At 36.5% G+C, this 16303-nt stretch overlaps 1 protein-coding gene and 1 pseudogene across 1 annotated transcript; one reads left to right on the top strand and one right to left on the bottom strand.

The window, feature by feature from the left end:
• Positions 1-6: 6 nt before the first annotated feature.
• Positions 7-2389, bottom strand: UBQLN2 (ubiquilin 2). Its single transcript, XM_006910679.3, has one exon. The coding sequence runs from the start codon at positions 2100-2102 to the stop codon at positions 228-230; it is 1875 nt and encodes a 624-aa protein (XP_006910741.1). The 5' UTR covers positions 2103-2389; the 3' UTR covers positions 7-227.
• Positions 2390-8819: 6430 nt separating this feature from the next.
• Positions 8820-9402, top strand: LOC102898175 (annotated as a pseudogene).
• Positions 9403-16303: the final 6901 nt, after the last annotated feature.

The following is a 16303-nucleotide window of genomic DNA, read 5'->3' as shown; positions in this document are numbered from 1 at the left end:
GGAGGGAGGAGAGAGGGAGGGAGGGAGGAGAGAGGGAGGGAGGGAGGAGAGAGGGAGGGAGGGAAGAAGGGCTGGGGGTATGGACTCCACCTTAAAATGTGTATTAGATTTATAACTGGGCAGATTTAAAAGAATCAAAATGAAAGTAAAGCATGATTTTGTGTGTTTAAAGATTTAAGAGCCATTATCAAAAATAAGATACATTTTTTCAAGGTACAGAAATGTAATTATGATGGCTGGGAGCCCAGCAGCCTCTCAATAGCTGCATTGATGTCGCCTCCTGTTGCTATTAGAGCCTGCAAGTTTGCTTCACGGTTTAAGAACCCCATTGCGTTGAGCTGTTCCAGTTGTTGCTGAAATCTTACTTCTGGATTTGGCAGCTGTGGAGGATTTGCTCCAGCCAGAGCCTGCACCATTTGCTGAATGAATTGCTGGTTGGGTCCAGATTCCGATGATGGGCTCGTAGTTTCACTGGGTGCAGAGCTAGACATGGTGGGCCCAGGGGTGCCACTGGAGCCAGTGGAGCCTGGAGGACCCGCAGGGCCAGTGGGTCCTATGGGCCCAATGGGACCTATGGGGGTAAAGGGGACTATGGGACCGATGGGACCTATGGGTGTGACTGGGCCTACCGGGCCTATAGCGGTTCCCAGCATCCCCATCCCCACACCAGGAGTGAAGCTTGGAATGAGGCCAGGAGCTTCAGTGGCTAATGTCTGTAGCCCCTGCTGGATCTGCATTAAAGCCTGCATTGCTCTTGGGTTTGACATAGCTGACAGTGTGTCAGGATTCTGCATCTGCTGTAGGAAAGCTGGGAGCTGTGGACGCATCTGCTCCTGTAACTGAGGATTTGCAGTAAACACGGGGCTATTCAGCATCATCTGTGCAGCCAAATCTGGATTCTGGCTCAGGGACTGCATCATGCTTCTCATGTAGGGCGCAGATAGCATATTCTGGATCAGCTGGGGGTTTTCAGTTATCTGTTGCAGCAAGCTCTGCATTCCTGGGGTACTGAAGATGCTGGCAACATAATTGGCTGCAGCCATGGTGTTCCCAGTAGCACTACTGGAGCTATTGCTAGATCCACTGCCACTGCTCGTGGTTGTGCTGGTGGTGGCAGAACTCTGAGTAGCCGGTGGTGGTGCCCATGGATTGGGTAACGGATCCCGATTTTCGGTGCGGGAAGGCTGCGTACCTTCCCCAGAGGATGAACTGCTCCCCACGGAGGCAAACGGATTACCCCCAAACTGCTCTTGTGCAGCATTCAGCATGGGTTCTTGAATGTCAGTGTACATGCGCCGTAGGGCATTATAGCCACCTGGGATGCTTTCGAGATTGCTGAGAGCCAGGTCTTGATTTCTCATCATCTCTTGCATCATAGCTGGATTCCTGGCGATTTCGAGGGTCTGCCTCATTATATCTGGGTTGTTGAGCAGGTGACTGATTTCTGGGTTTCGCTGAATCAATTGCTGCATCTGTGGATTGGCCATAATGAGCTGCCTCATCAGATCAGGATTCGACAGCATACTCTGAACAAAGGGATTTTCCATGATTTGGATCATCATTTCAGGGCTGGACAGGAGCTGCTGCTGCATCTGGTTCTGGAGCTCAGAGAAGTTGGTAGAGCTCAAACCCAGGCTGCTAAGGCCTGCAAGTCCTCCCAGGCTCCCCAACCCAAACGGGTTGCTATTTGTGGAAATAGGTGTGGAGTTACTCCTGGGAGTCGACGCGGTAGTAGTATTAGTTCCCGCGGCACTGCTCGGCTGTGTGGACTGGCCCTGAGGTCGGTTCTGGCTTTTGATGACAAGGTGAACAGTCAGTCCATCATGTATGCCGTGCTGGATCAAGGTATCTTGATCTTTTAAGATCTTTCCGGCAAAAATCAGCACTAGCTGATCTGTTTGGGATTTGAAGCGTTTTGAAATCGCTTCCTTAAACTGCTGTACTGAGCTATTCTCGGGCACCGCGAACTCCTCCTTTTCTTTGGGGGTCTTCACAGTGACTTTGATGATTTTGGGCTCGGCCTGGGCAGAGGCAGGGCCCTGGGCCGCAGCAGGGCCGCGGGAGGGGCGCGGGGGGCCGCTGCTCTCGCCGTTCTCAGCCATGGCGGCCGCGGTGACGCAGGCAGACAGGGAAGGCGCGGGCGGGCGAGAGAGAGCGCGAGGGAAGGAGGAAGGAAGAAGGCGCCGCCGCAGCAGGCTGGGCCAGGCGGGGAGCGCGGAGCACCGTACCTCTGTAATGAAGACTGCGGTTTTCTGATCCTCGGGTGGAGAGAAGGCTCCGTGTAGGCCGCAGGCCGAGATCTCAGCGATCAGGTCTCTGGGCCTCCGCTGCCGCCGTGTGATCCCACCGAGCGCACTCCCAGCAACTCACGCAGCTGCTCCGCCCGTTCCTCCCCGCCCCTTCCCCTCCCCCAGTGCCGCGCGCATCTCCCCACCCTCCCCCTCTTATGACGCGTCGCCAGGCCTAGAATAATAGATACGACTCGGGCAAAATTAAAAACTTCTGTACTGAAATAAAATGAGAGTGTGAGAGAAACAAAGAGTGAACCAGAGAGGAAAATAAAGAGACGATAGAGAACTAAAAAGAGAGGGAAGGAGAAAGGGAGAGAGAAAAGGGAGCCAGGTTCCGTAGAGGACATTAAAATATCAATGGGGGAAATAGATATACATATGTATAATAGACACATAGACACATATGTATATTTGAAGTCCATAAGGCAGTGGAAAGATGAAAGCCTGAATCGAACTGACCCCATGTAAAAGACAAAAATAAAAAATAAAGAACAAAGCAAAGAGGAAAAGATTAACATCCCCAATAGGGCAATGGGAAAGACTAGGCGTCCTTTTATATGCCCATTGGCCATTTTACAAAAGCAGTGTAAATGGCCAATGGGCATATAAAAGGATGAGTAACCTAACCAGTAATCAAAATAATCCAAATTAAAACAATGAGATTCTACTTCTGCTGGTTACATTGTCAAAGATGAAAAATAATAAATCTTACAGAGAGCTGAGAAAATGCAGTCTCATGCCAATGGAAGTGTATTTATAATCATAAGGCAATTAGAAAATATAGATCAACATTTTAAATATTTCCATTTTTCTTTAGAAATACCTCTTTTAAAGACCTTGCCTATAAAAATAATTGGATAAGGATGCAAAATATATATATGTATAAAATGTATTTGCACTGCAGCATTTTAAATTTTTTATTTTAAAAGGTAATCAGCGTCTGCTTACACAGGATTGGTCAAATATGTTATAATATTGCCATACAATAAAATACTATGCAATATATTTAAAAATGGGTGGTTAATGTATAAGATATAAAGTATTTTTAAAGATATACCTGAAATGAACAGTAATTCTAGGGAAATCTCAGTATTTTTACTTTCAGTTATATTTATATATTTATGTGTAATACAAATTATATAAGCCTGTATGTTTCAATACCAAAAAATACATATTTATTGTATTTTAAAACTATTTTAAACAGTTTATATATGTAAACTCTATAAGCATATGTGTAAAAAGAAATCCGGAATGCTATACATTAGTATGTTACTGGTGGTAATTATTTAGTGCTGAAATTATGAATAACTACACTTTAATTTTTAATTTTTGATGGCTATTATAAGTATGTACTGCATTATAATTTTTTTAAAAAATCAGAAGGTATTTTGGGGGAGATTATCGGTAGATATTGACAGGTGCACAATAATAGTGTCAGACATTGACATATTTACCTAATTTAGTTACAGATAAATAGAAGAAATAAAGATGTATCACTTTAATAATAGAACAAATAATTTCAAATTTATGTATAAATTTCTAACCCTAGTTTATACTGTACAGAAAATATTTTCCTTCCTAGTATCCAGCCGGTGTTTAACAGCATATGAAAGTCATCAGGCCACAAATACCTTAATAAATCTCAAGATAAGTAAAAAATATGAGTACGTGATGTCTATCAATAGAGGAATGGATTAATATAGTATAATTAATATGATTAATAGAATACAGAAGATAAAAGGAATTAACATATTAATATGTATAGATTTCAAAACCTAATTAATTAGCACAACATTCTATAGTGTTTATAGATGCATTCATATGTATGTGGAGCTATCGGAAATATACTAGAATGATTCATATCAAACTTGCATCCCTGAGGAAGAGGAAGTGGAATAGGGCACAAGATAGTAACTAAAAGGAAATGGATTTAAATCTGTAAAAATGTATTTCATCTTTAAAATGGAAGCAAATATGGCAAAATAGCAATAGTTAATTCTAAATGGTAAAGGTATGAATATTTGTTATAATACTTTTGAATTTGGAGCAATTTTTAATTTTCCTCCCCCCAAAATAAGAAAATATCACATCATCTTGTTTGATTCCAGTAGAACAAACCTAAATATTAATAGTGAAAATATAAATGAAAACTCAACCATTTGATAATTAAAACAGAATTACATACTTTTGGGTCAAATTGTAAATCATACTTTTATTAGAGGGAATTTAGAAAAATAATGATAATGAGAACATATACATCAATAAGTATGATGGGACTTCCCTATTTGTGGTCTAAGGATCTTGTTGAAAAAGAATACACAAACCTAGGCCCCACTACAAACCTACCAAAATAAGTGGTGCTCAAGAATCTGCATTCTTATCAAGTTCCAGTTTAATGATGTTTAATTTACTGTGTATTATGTGAATGAATTCAGGGTTAAATTTATATACTCAAAGATTTTAAATGCCAAAAAGTTAAAAGTGAAAATAAATGAATTAGGCCTTCAAATCAATAGGACAACAGAAAAGAAAAAAGGTAAGCACACTGCTTACAAATGATACAAGCAAACGTTAATGACTTAACAGACAGAAAAAATAAAATTTGTTAAGTAAATTTAAGAAGTTCTTCAAAGAAGTAAGCCAAATAGATAAACCATTATTATTTAGGTGATTTTATTTCAAGTCCCTTACTGAAGAACAAGCAGTGTGGGGAGGGGGGGTCACCCTCTTTCTGGTATCCCAAAAGCACATTTTTTTTTGCCTACTGTAAACTCTGTATTAGAGAGCAGAAGTAAGAATAAATAGCAATCATCCTGGAGTCCCTCCATAGAAGGGTAGTTTCTGAAGAAGTAAAAGACTTGTCAAGGAGCATCTCTCCATGAGGGGAATCATGGTTTGGGTTCAGTAAATAATGTTAGAGATTTAGTGTTATTTTGGCCTTTGTTGTTTTCCTCCCTCTCCTCTGGATCTATTGAGATATAATTGCCATGTAACATTGTGTGAGTTAAGGTGTACCACTCATTGATTTGATGTACATATATATCGAAAAATGATTACCACCATAGCATTAGCTAACACCTCCATCACATCACATAATGACCATTTTTTTGTAGCAAGAACACTTAGAATATACTCTGAGCAACTTTCAAGTATGTAATATAGTATTATTACCTATAATCACCCTACTGTACTTTAGATTCCCAGAACTTATTCATGTAATAACTGCAAGTTTGTATTTATACCCTTTGACCAACATCTCCCTATTCCTTCCTGCTCACCAGCCTCTGGAAACTATCACTCTACTTTCTGTCTCTGAGTTCTGCCAAAAGCACATTTCCTTGAGTTTTTAGCCTTTATTTTGTGAATGATGTGATATTTTGCATTTTATGCCAAAAATATTCATTTTAATGTTTTAAATTACTTACAATAAAAAATAGTATTCCAGAGGTTGAATGAACATGCTTTTGTTAATGAGAAGCACAATATCATTTAGCTTAATCTTAAAAGTTAAGTGCAACAAGATATGTACACAAAAACTGGGATTGCATAAGTAGATTTAATCACAGATGGAGATTTTTTAAAAATTATGAAACTTTGTAGCAATCTTTGCTAATAACAAAGAAAAATGGACAATTGTATAACTTTTCCAGGAAGATACATATGACCAAAATATATTCAAGAAGTAGATCATGTAAGAAACTTGTAAGAAAAAGAATAATAAATTAAATAATTAACTGTTTTAAATCAGCTTTCTTGTTCAAGGTTGTTCTGAGCTTATGTTTTTACCTCCTCTCTTTGCCAAATCCCATTAAGTTGATTGAAATGACATGAGAAAAATAATAAATCCCTAATAGTGTTGGGAAGGTGGAAAGAATACCATTTATAAATTATGTTAAATAACAAAATAAATTCTAGATAAAAAAACGGAATCATAAAATATTAGAGCAAATATTTATATAACCTAGGCATGGTGATGACCCTTCTAAAATAACGAAGAAAAACCATAAATGGAAGGATTGACATATTTTATTAAATAAGGATTTTAAAACTTCCATATGTCAAAAATGAAATAAAAATTAAAAGATTAAAGTCAAACTAAAAAAACATGCAACATTTATAATACATGAGGTTTTAGTATCTTTGACATAACATACTTCTTACAAATCAATTTTTAAAAATGAACACTTGAAGTGAAAATTAGACAAAGGACGTTAATATGTTAATGTTGCAAAAGACAGGGGAGGTCAGAAGGAAAAGAAGAACAGAAGGAAAGAAGGAAAATATTTTATCTTTTAAAGAAAAAAAAACAAATTAAAGTAACTGAAATATTTTTGTCTACAAAATTAAAGAGACTGTTGTAATATCTAGTCTTGACATACTTAATCTAGACTGTCTAGGTACAAATTTGGGCTCCACTACTTTCACTTATTAGCTGCATGATTTGGGCAAGTAACTTAACCTTTCTGTACTTCAGTATTCATCTGTGAAATGAAAGGCTGTTTGGGAATCAAATGAATTAACATATGTCAAACATTTAAAACAGTGCCCCATTCATAATAAGCACTGTATGAGTAACATTATTGTTATCATTATTAGATGAAACAGGTAATTCATACTCTGCTGGAAATTAGGTTACTTGTTAGGTACAATTTATCTGAAGGACAATTTGCTAATAAACACAAGAAGTTTAATAAAATGTGCAGACAATTTTACTGAGCAATTCTTCTTTTAGGAATTTATCCTGAGGAAGTAATTCCAGGTTGTTAAGGTCTTGAGGTGATTGTATTACTTAAATGTGTTGTCTTCCTAGAGTGTATTTGCATGATTGTCCCCCACTCCTACTGAAGAACAGAGGGGCAAATAATACAGTCAGTACTAGAGAGACAGCAGAGTGGTATAGTGTCAAGACCACAGACTTGAGTCAAAAAGACTGGATTTCAACTCCAGTTTGATCACTTATGGCTGTATGACCTTAGTGCAGTTCATTTCATTTCTCTGAACCTGTTTCTTCATCAGCAAAAATGAGACTAGTATACATACACTTCAGGTTGTAGTTACAGTCAGTAAACACATGAGAGAGACGTTAATTGCTCTGACACACTTCTTCTCTGAAATAAAACAAATAAAATAAATTTACCCTTGGTAAGTTAAACTATGAAATAAAAAAAAAAAACAACAGTAAATTATCAGAGCAGAGATGCAGTCTGTCTGGCAGATATATATATTTTGTTCTGGAGATGTATATTCAAATTACCTATTATTTTCCTTCTGACCCCATGATCCCTGTAATCTTCTAATAATTTTGATTTTTCATTTAGTTTGCCTATAAAGAAAGAATGTACAAGTCAGTCTTTCTTGAATGTTTGGAAATTCTATTGCTAGATACCTACTTTCACCTCTAGTACAGAAATTACAAACTGGCAACTCACGGGCTGGTTTTGGCTTACCAAGACCTAAAACTTGACAAATTTCCCATACAAATTTAGATTTCAAGATTCCCTTTCAAAATTGAATGATCTAGCTACATTGGAGTCATACACTTGAAGAGCCACATTTGACTGGAGCTGAGTGGTGGCTGTCTCTTTTGGATAAGGCATGTATTGTGATTCTACCAGGTCCACTTATTTCATTTTCTTATCTTACTTCCAGATGTGGGGTTATTGTAACCCCTAAGGTCTCTAATTGCTTGGTTCAATAGGCATTGGAGTTTTTGACCCTTGATGGAGAAGTTCAAGCTTTCCTTTCCCTCACTCTATCTCCTGAAGAGTAGAAACACTGAAGCACTGAAGTGAGTTGGAAAGGAACCCAAGATTACATTTGGGTCACTTTATTAGAAGATGGATTATTCACCTTAGGGAGAGTATAAATATGTCTGTATTGGAGCAAACATTCTCTTTCTGATGAAGAAGATGATGATGATGATGATGACAACGACAACAATAGCAGCTAATACTTTTTTCCCATTTATCTTCCTATGTATTTTACCATCAGAGTTATCTAACCTTGAGGATCTTTCAACTAAAAACTGGCGCTTGAGAAGGATAGGAGATCAGAGTGAAAGTCTGCCTTATTGTGCTGGGCAGAATGAGATTTTATATTATAAACTATAGTATAAGTTGTATTTGATGAATGCCTTTAAAAATAATTTGGGATAACTAAATTCTTTCTAGATTTATAAAATCAGTAAAAGGAAAAGGAAAATGAGAGATTGGAGAAAAATACTCAGGTGTAATTAAAGGTAATTAATATGGATGACTGAACATGGAAAAGAAAAGCAAAAGAGTAGGTGTTTCATCAGAATATAGAAATGAGTAGAACAGTTGCTACTTTCAATCTCATTCATACCAACAAGGCAGAATTGATGACAAAAGAAAGTGTCAGAAGAAATTGAATCGACTATTTTAGAGGTCATCAAAGCTTAATCACCTTAACAATAGAATGTTGGCAATAGGGAGTATTGTAGACATTAAAAATGCTCTGGAATTGAAGTCAGCTTCATTCTTCTTGGGGCTTGGGAGAGTGGCAGTAATGGCACCACCAGTGAGGTACTGCATTCCCTGGGAACATCTGTGTAATCTGGAGGAGGGCAGTCTAGGCAGCGATACCTACACCCAGCATGGCTACATCTTTTCATTGCTTGTTGGCTGAATGACAAAGAGCAGCAAGAACTGCGTACTTCTTGTGTCTGTGATGAGAGAAACAGAGTCCCAATTACTGTCAGATGTGGGGGCTATTGTAACCTGTAAGGTCTCTAGCATCAGTTTGCACTTTGCCAAAGTACACATCCTGTATGTGGGGTCCATACTACTTAAGAACTTTTCTCCAGGAACTATTTGCAAGGAAGATATCTGAGCTACTGAAAAAGACAAGGTTGAAATTTATGAGTTTCTATCCAGATGACATTGTTTTGGCCAAAGTGATCTCCTTAGGTGACCCACAGTCCAACTATCTCCTGACCACTGCGGAAAATGAGCTAGGGGTGCTGGTGGCCCACAGCGAATCAGGTGTCCAGATGGTTCTCATCAACTGGTGTGAGACACAGTGCCATAAGACCCACACTAAAGAATTCTGGAAAGTGGCCCAAGTACAGCCTGAATTCTTTCAGACCTAAGGTATCACATTTTACCCCAAAGAGAGAAGTATGCTCTTTCCAAGAATACATGTATGAAAGTAACAATAAGATGCCATTGTCTTTATTCAAACACCTGGGATCAGCCACCAACCGACAGACTGAAAAGTCGGCCAAAAACTTACTCCACAGGTAGAACATTTTTTCTTGTGAATCTTTCAGTGGATTTCATTTCCTTGAGTAATAAATTTCTCTTCTGGAGGCTCCATAAACAAAGCATATAATATTGGAAATAGCTTATTCTTTCTGACAGTCTTATAAATATGTATTTTTTTTTTTTTTGCTGTGACAAAAAGAAAACATTTTTATTATAAGAAAAGATTCTCTGGGACTGACATTACATAAACATTCAATTACTTATGTAAAGCAGAGGTTATATTTCCAAGATAACTCTATGAAGCCCATTTAATTTGCAGTATGGTTATGAGTTGAAGTTAGAAACATTATAGTCAAGAATATGTCACCATTGAAAATTTTGTGTGCAAAAACTGATTCCAACATGAAAATCAGAATACCCACAACTTTTGGAACACTGCAACAGACTCTGTGAAGCCATCCCAGGAGCTGGAGCTGTAGTATCCCCTCCTGTTCCACCTCCCATTGCAACCAATAAAGGCTGTTCCTACTGGGAAAAAAAAAAAAAGAATACCAACAGAAATACACCTGGCAGCAGAGCAGTGGGAGGACATACTTCCTCCACATGCATTTGCAAGTGGATTCCCAAGACTATAGTATCAGTACTCTGAACTCTCCTGTGACAATAGAGAAATAAAGGGAGTTAAGACAAATCTCTTTCCAAGGTGACTGCTTTCATTGGAAAATCTGTATACTAGATAAATAGGGCGGCTGTTATTTACTTTTAATAACCTGAAGTTTTCAGACTGGCATCTACAGCAGCATCTCTTGGGGAATTGTGATGTTGTAGTCCAAATCCATCAGACATTGAAAATACCTAAGTACAAATCAGAGAATAATGCAGTGTTTATAGGCAGTCTAGTGGTCTATAGAAGATGGAGGGAAAAACAAAGATAACTCAAGTTAGGAAAGGTCAAACTCGTGCAAATGTAATGTCCATTGTTGGTAGTAAACATCAGTTGTGACAGAAGATACAGAAGTCACAGCAGTATTATCTTGGGAAAGTCTTCAAACGAGTTTGTCTACACAAGGTCTCTTCAAACCATAGGAAGATAAAGACAGTTTAAATGGAATCAATTTCTAGAAACTTGATTTCCATGTATCTTTTAGAAAATACCACTGAGGTCAAGGTATCCCTTTTTGCCACTTTGCAAAATAAAGGCATACTTCTGCCACACATCTAAGATTTTGCTATGTTGAATTGTTTCTGGGTGTAAAAACCTTGAGTCAACAAAGGGACAACTTGAATTATATATTGGTTTCCATGTTGAGAAACTGAATGATTCTAACGACTAGGTTATAATAAATCATTTTGCAAGTCCATAATTTCCAATTCTTTGCTTTGGAAAAATTGAAAGAGCACCTAATTGAATTGCCAGCTGATAGGTCATTAAGATAATTTATGAAGATAGATTACTATGTGATTTTTGGCATACTATTTGGAAGGAACTTAAAGATGGAAGGAAATTACTATAAGAGTCCTTCCATTCCCATCTATTCATTTATTTATTATATATTTTAGTACTCATATTTTTTTTACACTTTAACAGTAAGGCATATATATATTTACACTGTGTTCACCTCCCCTCGTTAGATTTCTTTCTGTCACCACATATTCAATCCCCTTTACCCCATCTACCTCCCCGCTTTACCCACCCCCTACCCTCCAGTAACCACTAGTCTATAGTCCATATCTATGAGTCTCTGTTTGTTTGTCCTGTTTGTTTGTTGCTTTTAGGTTTATATCCCACATATAAATGATATCGTGGGATTTTCAACTTTTTCTGTCTGACTTATTTCGCTTAGCATGATTATCTAGAGGTCCATCCGTATTATTGCAAATGGCAGTATTTCATCTCTTCTTATGACTAATATTCTACTGCATATATGTACTACAGTTTCTTCATCCAATCATCTATCGTAGGACGCTTAGGTTGCTTCCATGTCCTGGCCACCATTAACAATGCTGCTATGAACATTGGTGTGAAATATCTTTTCAGATATGGGTTTTCAAGTCTTTGAGGGTAAATACCCAGTAGAGGGATGCTGGATCATGTGGTAGATCAATTCTGAGTTTTTTGAGGAACCTCCTTACTGTTTTCCATAGTGACTGTACCAATTTGCAGTCCCACCAGCAGTGAAATGGCCAACAAATATTTGAAAAGATGCTCAACATTGCTAGCTATTAGGGAAATGAAAATCAAAACCACAATGAGATACCATCTTACACCTGTTAGTGCTCACATTTATAATAACAAATAAAGGGAAAGACTTGCTAACAATAAGTAATATTCATGTTTGGATAAATAAATTAATAGGGAAAAAACCCTCAAATTTCCAATGAAATTTTATCTTTTTATATATAATATTTATCAAAGTTGATATATTTATATTATCTTGATCGATTGTGTGCTAACAATTATTATAATGATAATAATACAGAACAAGTTTTTAACTCTTAAAATTAATTTTAATTTATATAATTTCATAGTGAGGAAGTATGATAAAGTAATCAATGAAAGGCTTCCTAACAAAAATATATAAAATTATGACAACCTTTTGCAGTTATAATAAATGGAAGTGTACATAAGAAGAAAAAAAATATACAAATTGTTCAATTGTTAAGAAGAGCCTGTTAATGTATTTTAAAATCAAATGATGGTGGATATCAAGTTGCTGCAGTATTTAGATTTTGTTGGATATTTTTAAGAAAATGAGAGTTTATTTTAAAATGTCAATATTCAGGATACTTCAGAAATTATGTTTTTGCCATTATTTAAATACATGATGACAAACTTTAGATGTCAGCTTAAATATGTGTCAGGTGTATGCAGTGGTTCAAAATTCTGTTATGGGAGTGCATAGGTCAAAAATGTTTGAAGACTGCTAATTTAAAGACTGCCTTATGCCTTTCGTCATCCACTTTGCAAGTCCAAAGAGACAAAAGACAAAAGACTCACTCTTGTCAGCATCCAAAATAGTTAAGGCCCTTAGAGACTGACTCACAAAAAATGAAAAGGTGGATGATATTGAGATAGACACCAGAACAGCAATTTATTAATTTACATTGAGAAATAGCACTTTTAGGCCTACTAGAAGTATTCAAATTTATGCATTTAGATGCTAAATGCAAAACCAAATAAAAATCAGAACAAGAAAACGAAGGATCATTGATTGCCCTTTGAGTGTAATTAGAGCAGGCACAGGAAAAATTATGTAAAGACTGTGTGATGAGATGTAGTAAAGTGGTTGTTAGGTAAACTGTGGTTCATAAGATCATAAACCAAAATTTTATTGACATAAATCCACATTAGTGCTGTACATCCATCTCCAAACAGAGTTTGTCTTGCTATGGGATTAAAAATACTGGAAATCTAATAGCTAAGTCACCTTTTATCCTCTGGGTACTACCAATGTACTTCAGGGACTCTCCTTTTCCTATGCTTTTGTAGCTGACTGACCTCTCCAGCCCCTTCAGATTCATTCATTCTTTCTTAAGAAGCTAATACAGTCAATCAGGTCATAGTATACTTATGCTTTATGGGCTTGAGAGTCATTCTTTCTCCTCAGATGATTTTGCATCTCTTTTCTTTGATTAATGAAAACAATTTACATATTAAAAGGCAATCAAAGAGTTCTTCTTTTGTAGTTCTTTAGGTAATGTGCAGTGGAAAGGAACCTTATTATAGTTTCTAGTACTGACAATGCTGCTCAGGAAGAGCAACACCAATGAAATATGTAAATAGTATTTTTCCAGTCAAAATTAATAAATCGGTAACATTGTAATAGAAATTCATAGGATTGTATTGTCAAATGGAATACATAATCACACACCTAGACTCACCACAGGTAGGTAAGAATTTAGGGTATGGTATAACAATCACTCAAAATACACAGAAGTAATCAAAGAGAAAAACTGTAACACAGAAGTTGGTAAAAAGTGGAAGAGGGGATAAATCTGGCTGAATGAGGAAAAATTATGAAGGACCAAAAAGAGAAGATTGGAAATATAAGCTTCAATGAGGAAATGCAGCCTGTGACATGAGCCAAGGAGAGAACTATATTGGATGATGATGACATAGGCAAAAAGGGATAGAGAGTGAATACCAAAAGTGAAGTGAAAGATGGATTGTCGACAAAAGAAAGTTCCAAACCTATAGAGAATTTTAATAAGTTTATTTGAGCCAAACTGATGACAATTGCTAGGAAGCAAAATCTCAATGGTTTAAAAAAAAATGCTCTGCAGAATGTTAGTTTTGCAGCTTATTTTATATATTAGAATCAAAGAACATAAGGAGAGTTACATAGAATCCACTGGTGATAGATTAAGGGGGTGGGAGAAAGCAAAGTGGAGAAATCTCTGGGATTGGATAAGAAGTAAAACAGAGAGACACACACTTCTTTTACTTTGCTGAGTAACTAAATGATAGATAATAATTAACATTTACAGCACATACAGATGGTATGCAACATTTACAGCACACAGAAATGGTATGCGAGAACAAGATAACAAATGAGGGTTCTGTGGTCTCATGTTCTAGTGCCCTGGGCTATGCCTTGAGGGGTCTGGAAAGAAAAGGATTACTCTGACATTTCAAGGGTATGTTATCTTAGATGCAAAAAGACAATAGGCAGGCTTACATAAGGTAAGACTGACCTTTGTCAAGAAAGCTATGGCCCAAGATGTGACTACTTGTCATAATCTGCTTTGAGTTAGGAATTTTTGTGTTCAGACCATCCTATGTGATTAATTTTGGTCTCTTAGTTTGTAGGGCTTGCCCTGCTGGCCTCCTCTGAGATTGTCAGGTTTAGTATGTGGCTCCTTTTTCATACACGAGGCAAAGAATATTTGAATGGCAGTCCCATTCTAAATGGGTTTCTAAATGATACTCTAATTTTCTTCAGAAGAGAAACAATACAGAGACTGAGGCAATGATATGAACAGAATAAAGACTTCAGATTGAGAGATACCATTAGGATTTTGAGAGGAGAGGAAATGAGTTTATCTCTGATACAAGAAACCAGGTTTAATACAGATAGGTTGCAAAATTTCCTAATAAGTTCTGGGTTGGGAGGACTTTCTACTGGTCATTAGGCAGAGATCAACTCAATTTTTGTTTATTGTTGAATTTAATTTTTTTGTTGCTGTTGCTTTTGCTCAACAGTTAAAAAAGAAGACTGGAAAACAGACCTGAATAATTTTGAATATGTATAGGAGAAGGCAAAATCCATTTTCTGAATACTATGCTTCATAAAAATACTGGCAGTAGAGCAACAGAGTACTTTAGTATGGCTGAGCAATATTCCATTGTATATATGTACCACATCTTCTTTATCCAATTGTCTATTGATAGGTACTTAGGTTGCTTTCATATCTTGGTTATTGTAAATAAACAAGAAGGGGTGTATATAACTTTTCAAATTAGTATTTTGGATTCCTCTGCAATAAACAGAGGGGGTGTATATAACTTTTCAAATTAGTATTTTGGATTTCTTTGGATAAATACCCAGAAGTGGAATTGCTGCGTCATAAGAAATGAAATCATACCATATGCGACAACATGGATGGACCTAGAGAGTATTATGCTAAGTGAAATAAGTCAGACAGAGAAAGACAAATACCATACAATATCACTTATATGTGGAATCTAAAGAACAAAATAACTGAACAAATGAAACAGAAATGCAGTCTTTGATACAGAGAACAAAGGGATGGTTGCCAGATGGGAGGATGTTGGGCGGATGGGTGAAAAAGTTGAAGAGATTAAGAAGTACGAATTGGTAGTTACAAAATATTCATGAGAATATAAAGTACAGAATAGGGAATATAGTAAATAACATTGTAATAACTATGTATGGTGTTAGGTGGGTACTAGACTTATCGGAGGCATCATTTTGTAAATTATATAAATGTGTAACCTCTATGGTGTACATCTGAAACTAATATAAAATAATATTGAATGAGCTAGGCTTCAAATCTAGTTAGTCTGGCTCAGAATGAGGCTCAGACTGGGTCTCTGTGGGTCTGTTTCAATGATGTGAGTAGGGTTATATTTGTTTGTGGCTATTGATTAGAACTATCACTCTGCAATACTCAAATTAAAGGAGCATTTACCTAAAGAAGATGTAAATTCATACCCAGCCATATAGTTAAATTGAAAAGAATAATTTTAAGCTAAACTTATTTAAATATAAGTTATATACAGAATATGTACAAATCATGTGTGTAAAACTCAATGAGCTGGTAATCTGTGAAACCAGCACCCAGATCAAGAAAGAGGTTATTACCAAATCCCTTCATAATCACCTTCCATGTTCCTTTTCAGTCACAACTCTTTCTGAAAATAACCATTATTTTAACTTCTAAAACAATAAATTAGTTGTATCTGCTTTTTATCTTTATATAAGTGGAACCAAACAATATGTATTACTTAGTGTCTGGTTTCTTTTTCTCAACATTATATTTTTAAGAGTCATCGCTGTTTTATGTAGCAGTTCATGATTTTTCATTGAAAGAGAATACTCTAAAAATTGTTTTTAAAAATCATATAAGTAATAAAAAAAAACAAGCCTATAGATACTGAAAACAAATTGGTGGTTGCTAGATGGGAGGCTGGTGGGGTGAGTGAAATAGTTGAAGAGGTCAAAAAGTTCGAACTTCTAGTTATAAAATAAATAAGTCACGGGAATGTAATATTATTAACAGTATTATTATCTATAGTCACCAATACCGTAGCGCATATTTGAA

Source organism: Pteropus alecto, unplaced genomic scaffold (assembly GCF_000325575.1).
Source record: "Pteropus alecto unplaced genomic scaffold, ASM32557v1 scaffold344, whole genome shotgun sequence".
Classification (NCBI taxonomy): domain Eukaryota; kingdom Metazoa; phylum Chordata; class Mammalia; order Chiroptera; family Pteropodidae; genus Pteropus; species Pteropus alecto.
This window is presented reverse-complemented; position numbering and strand designations above follow the sequence as displayed.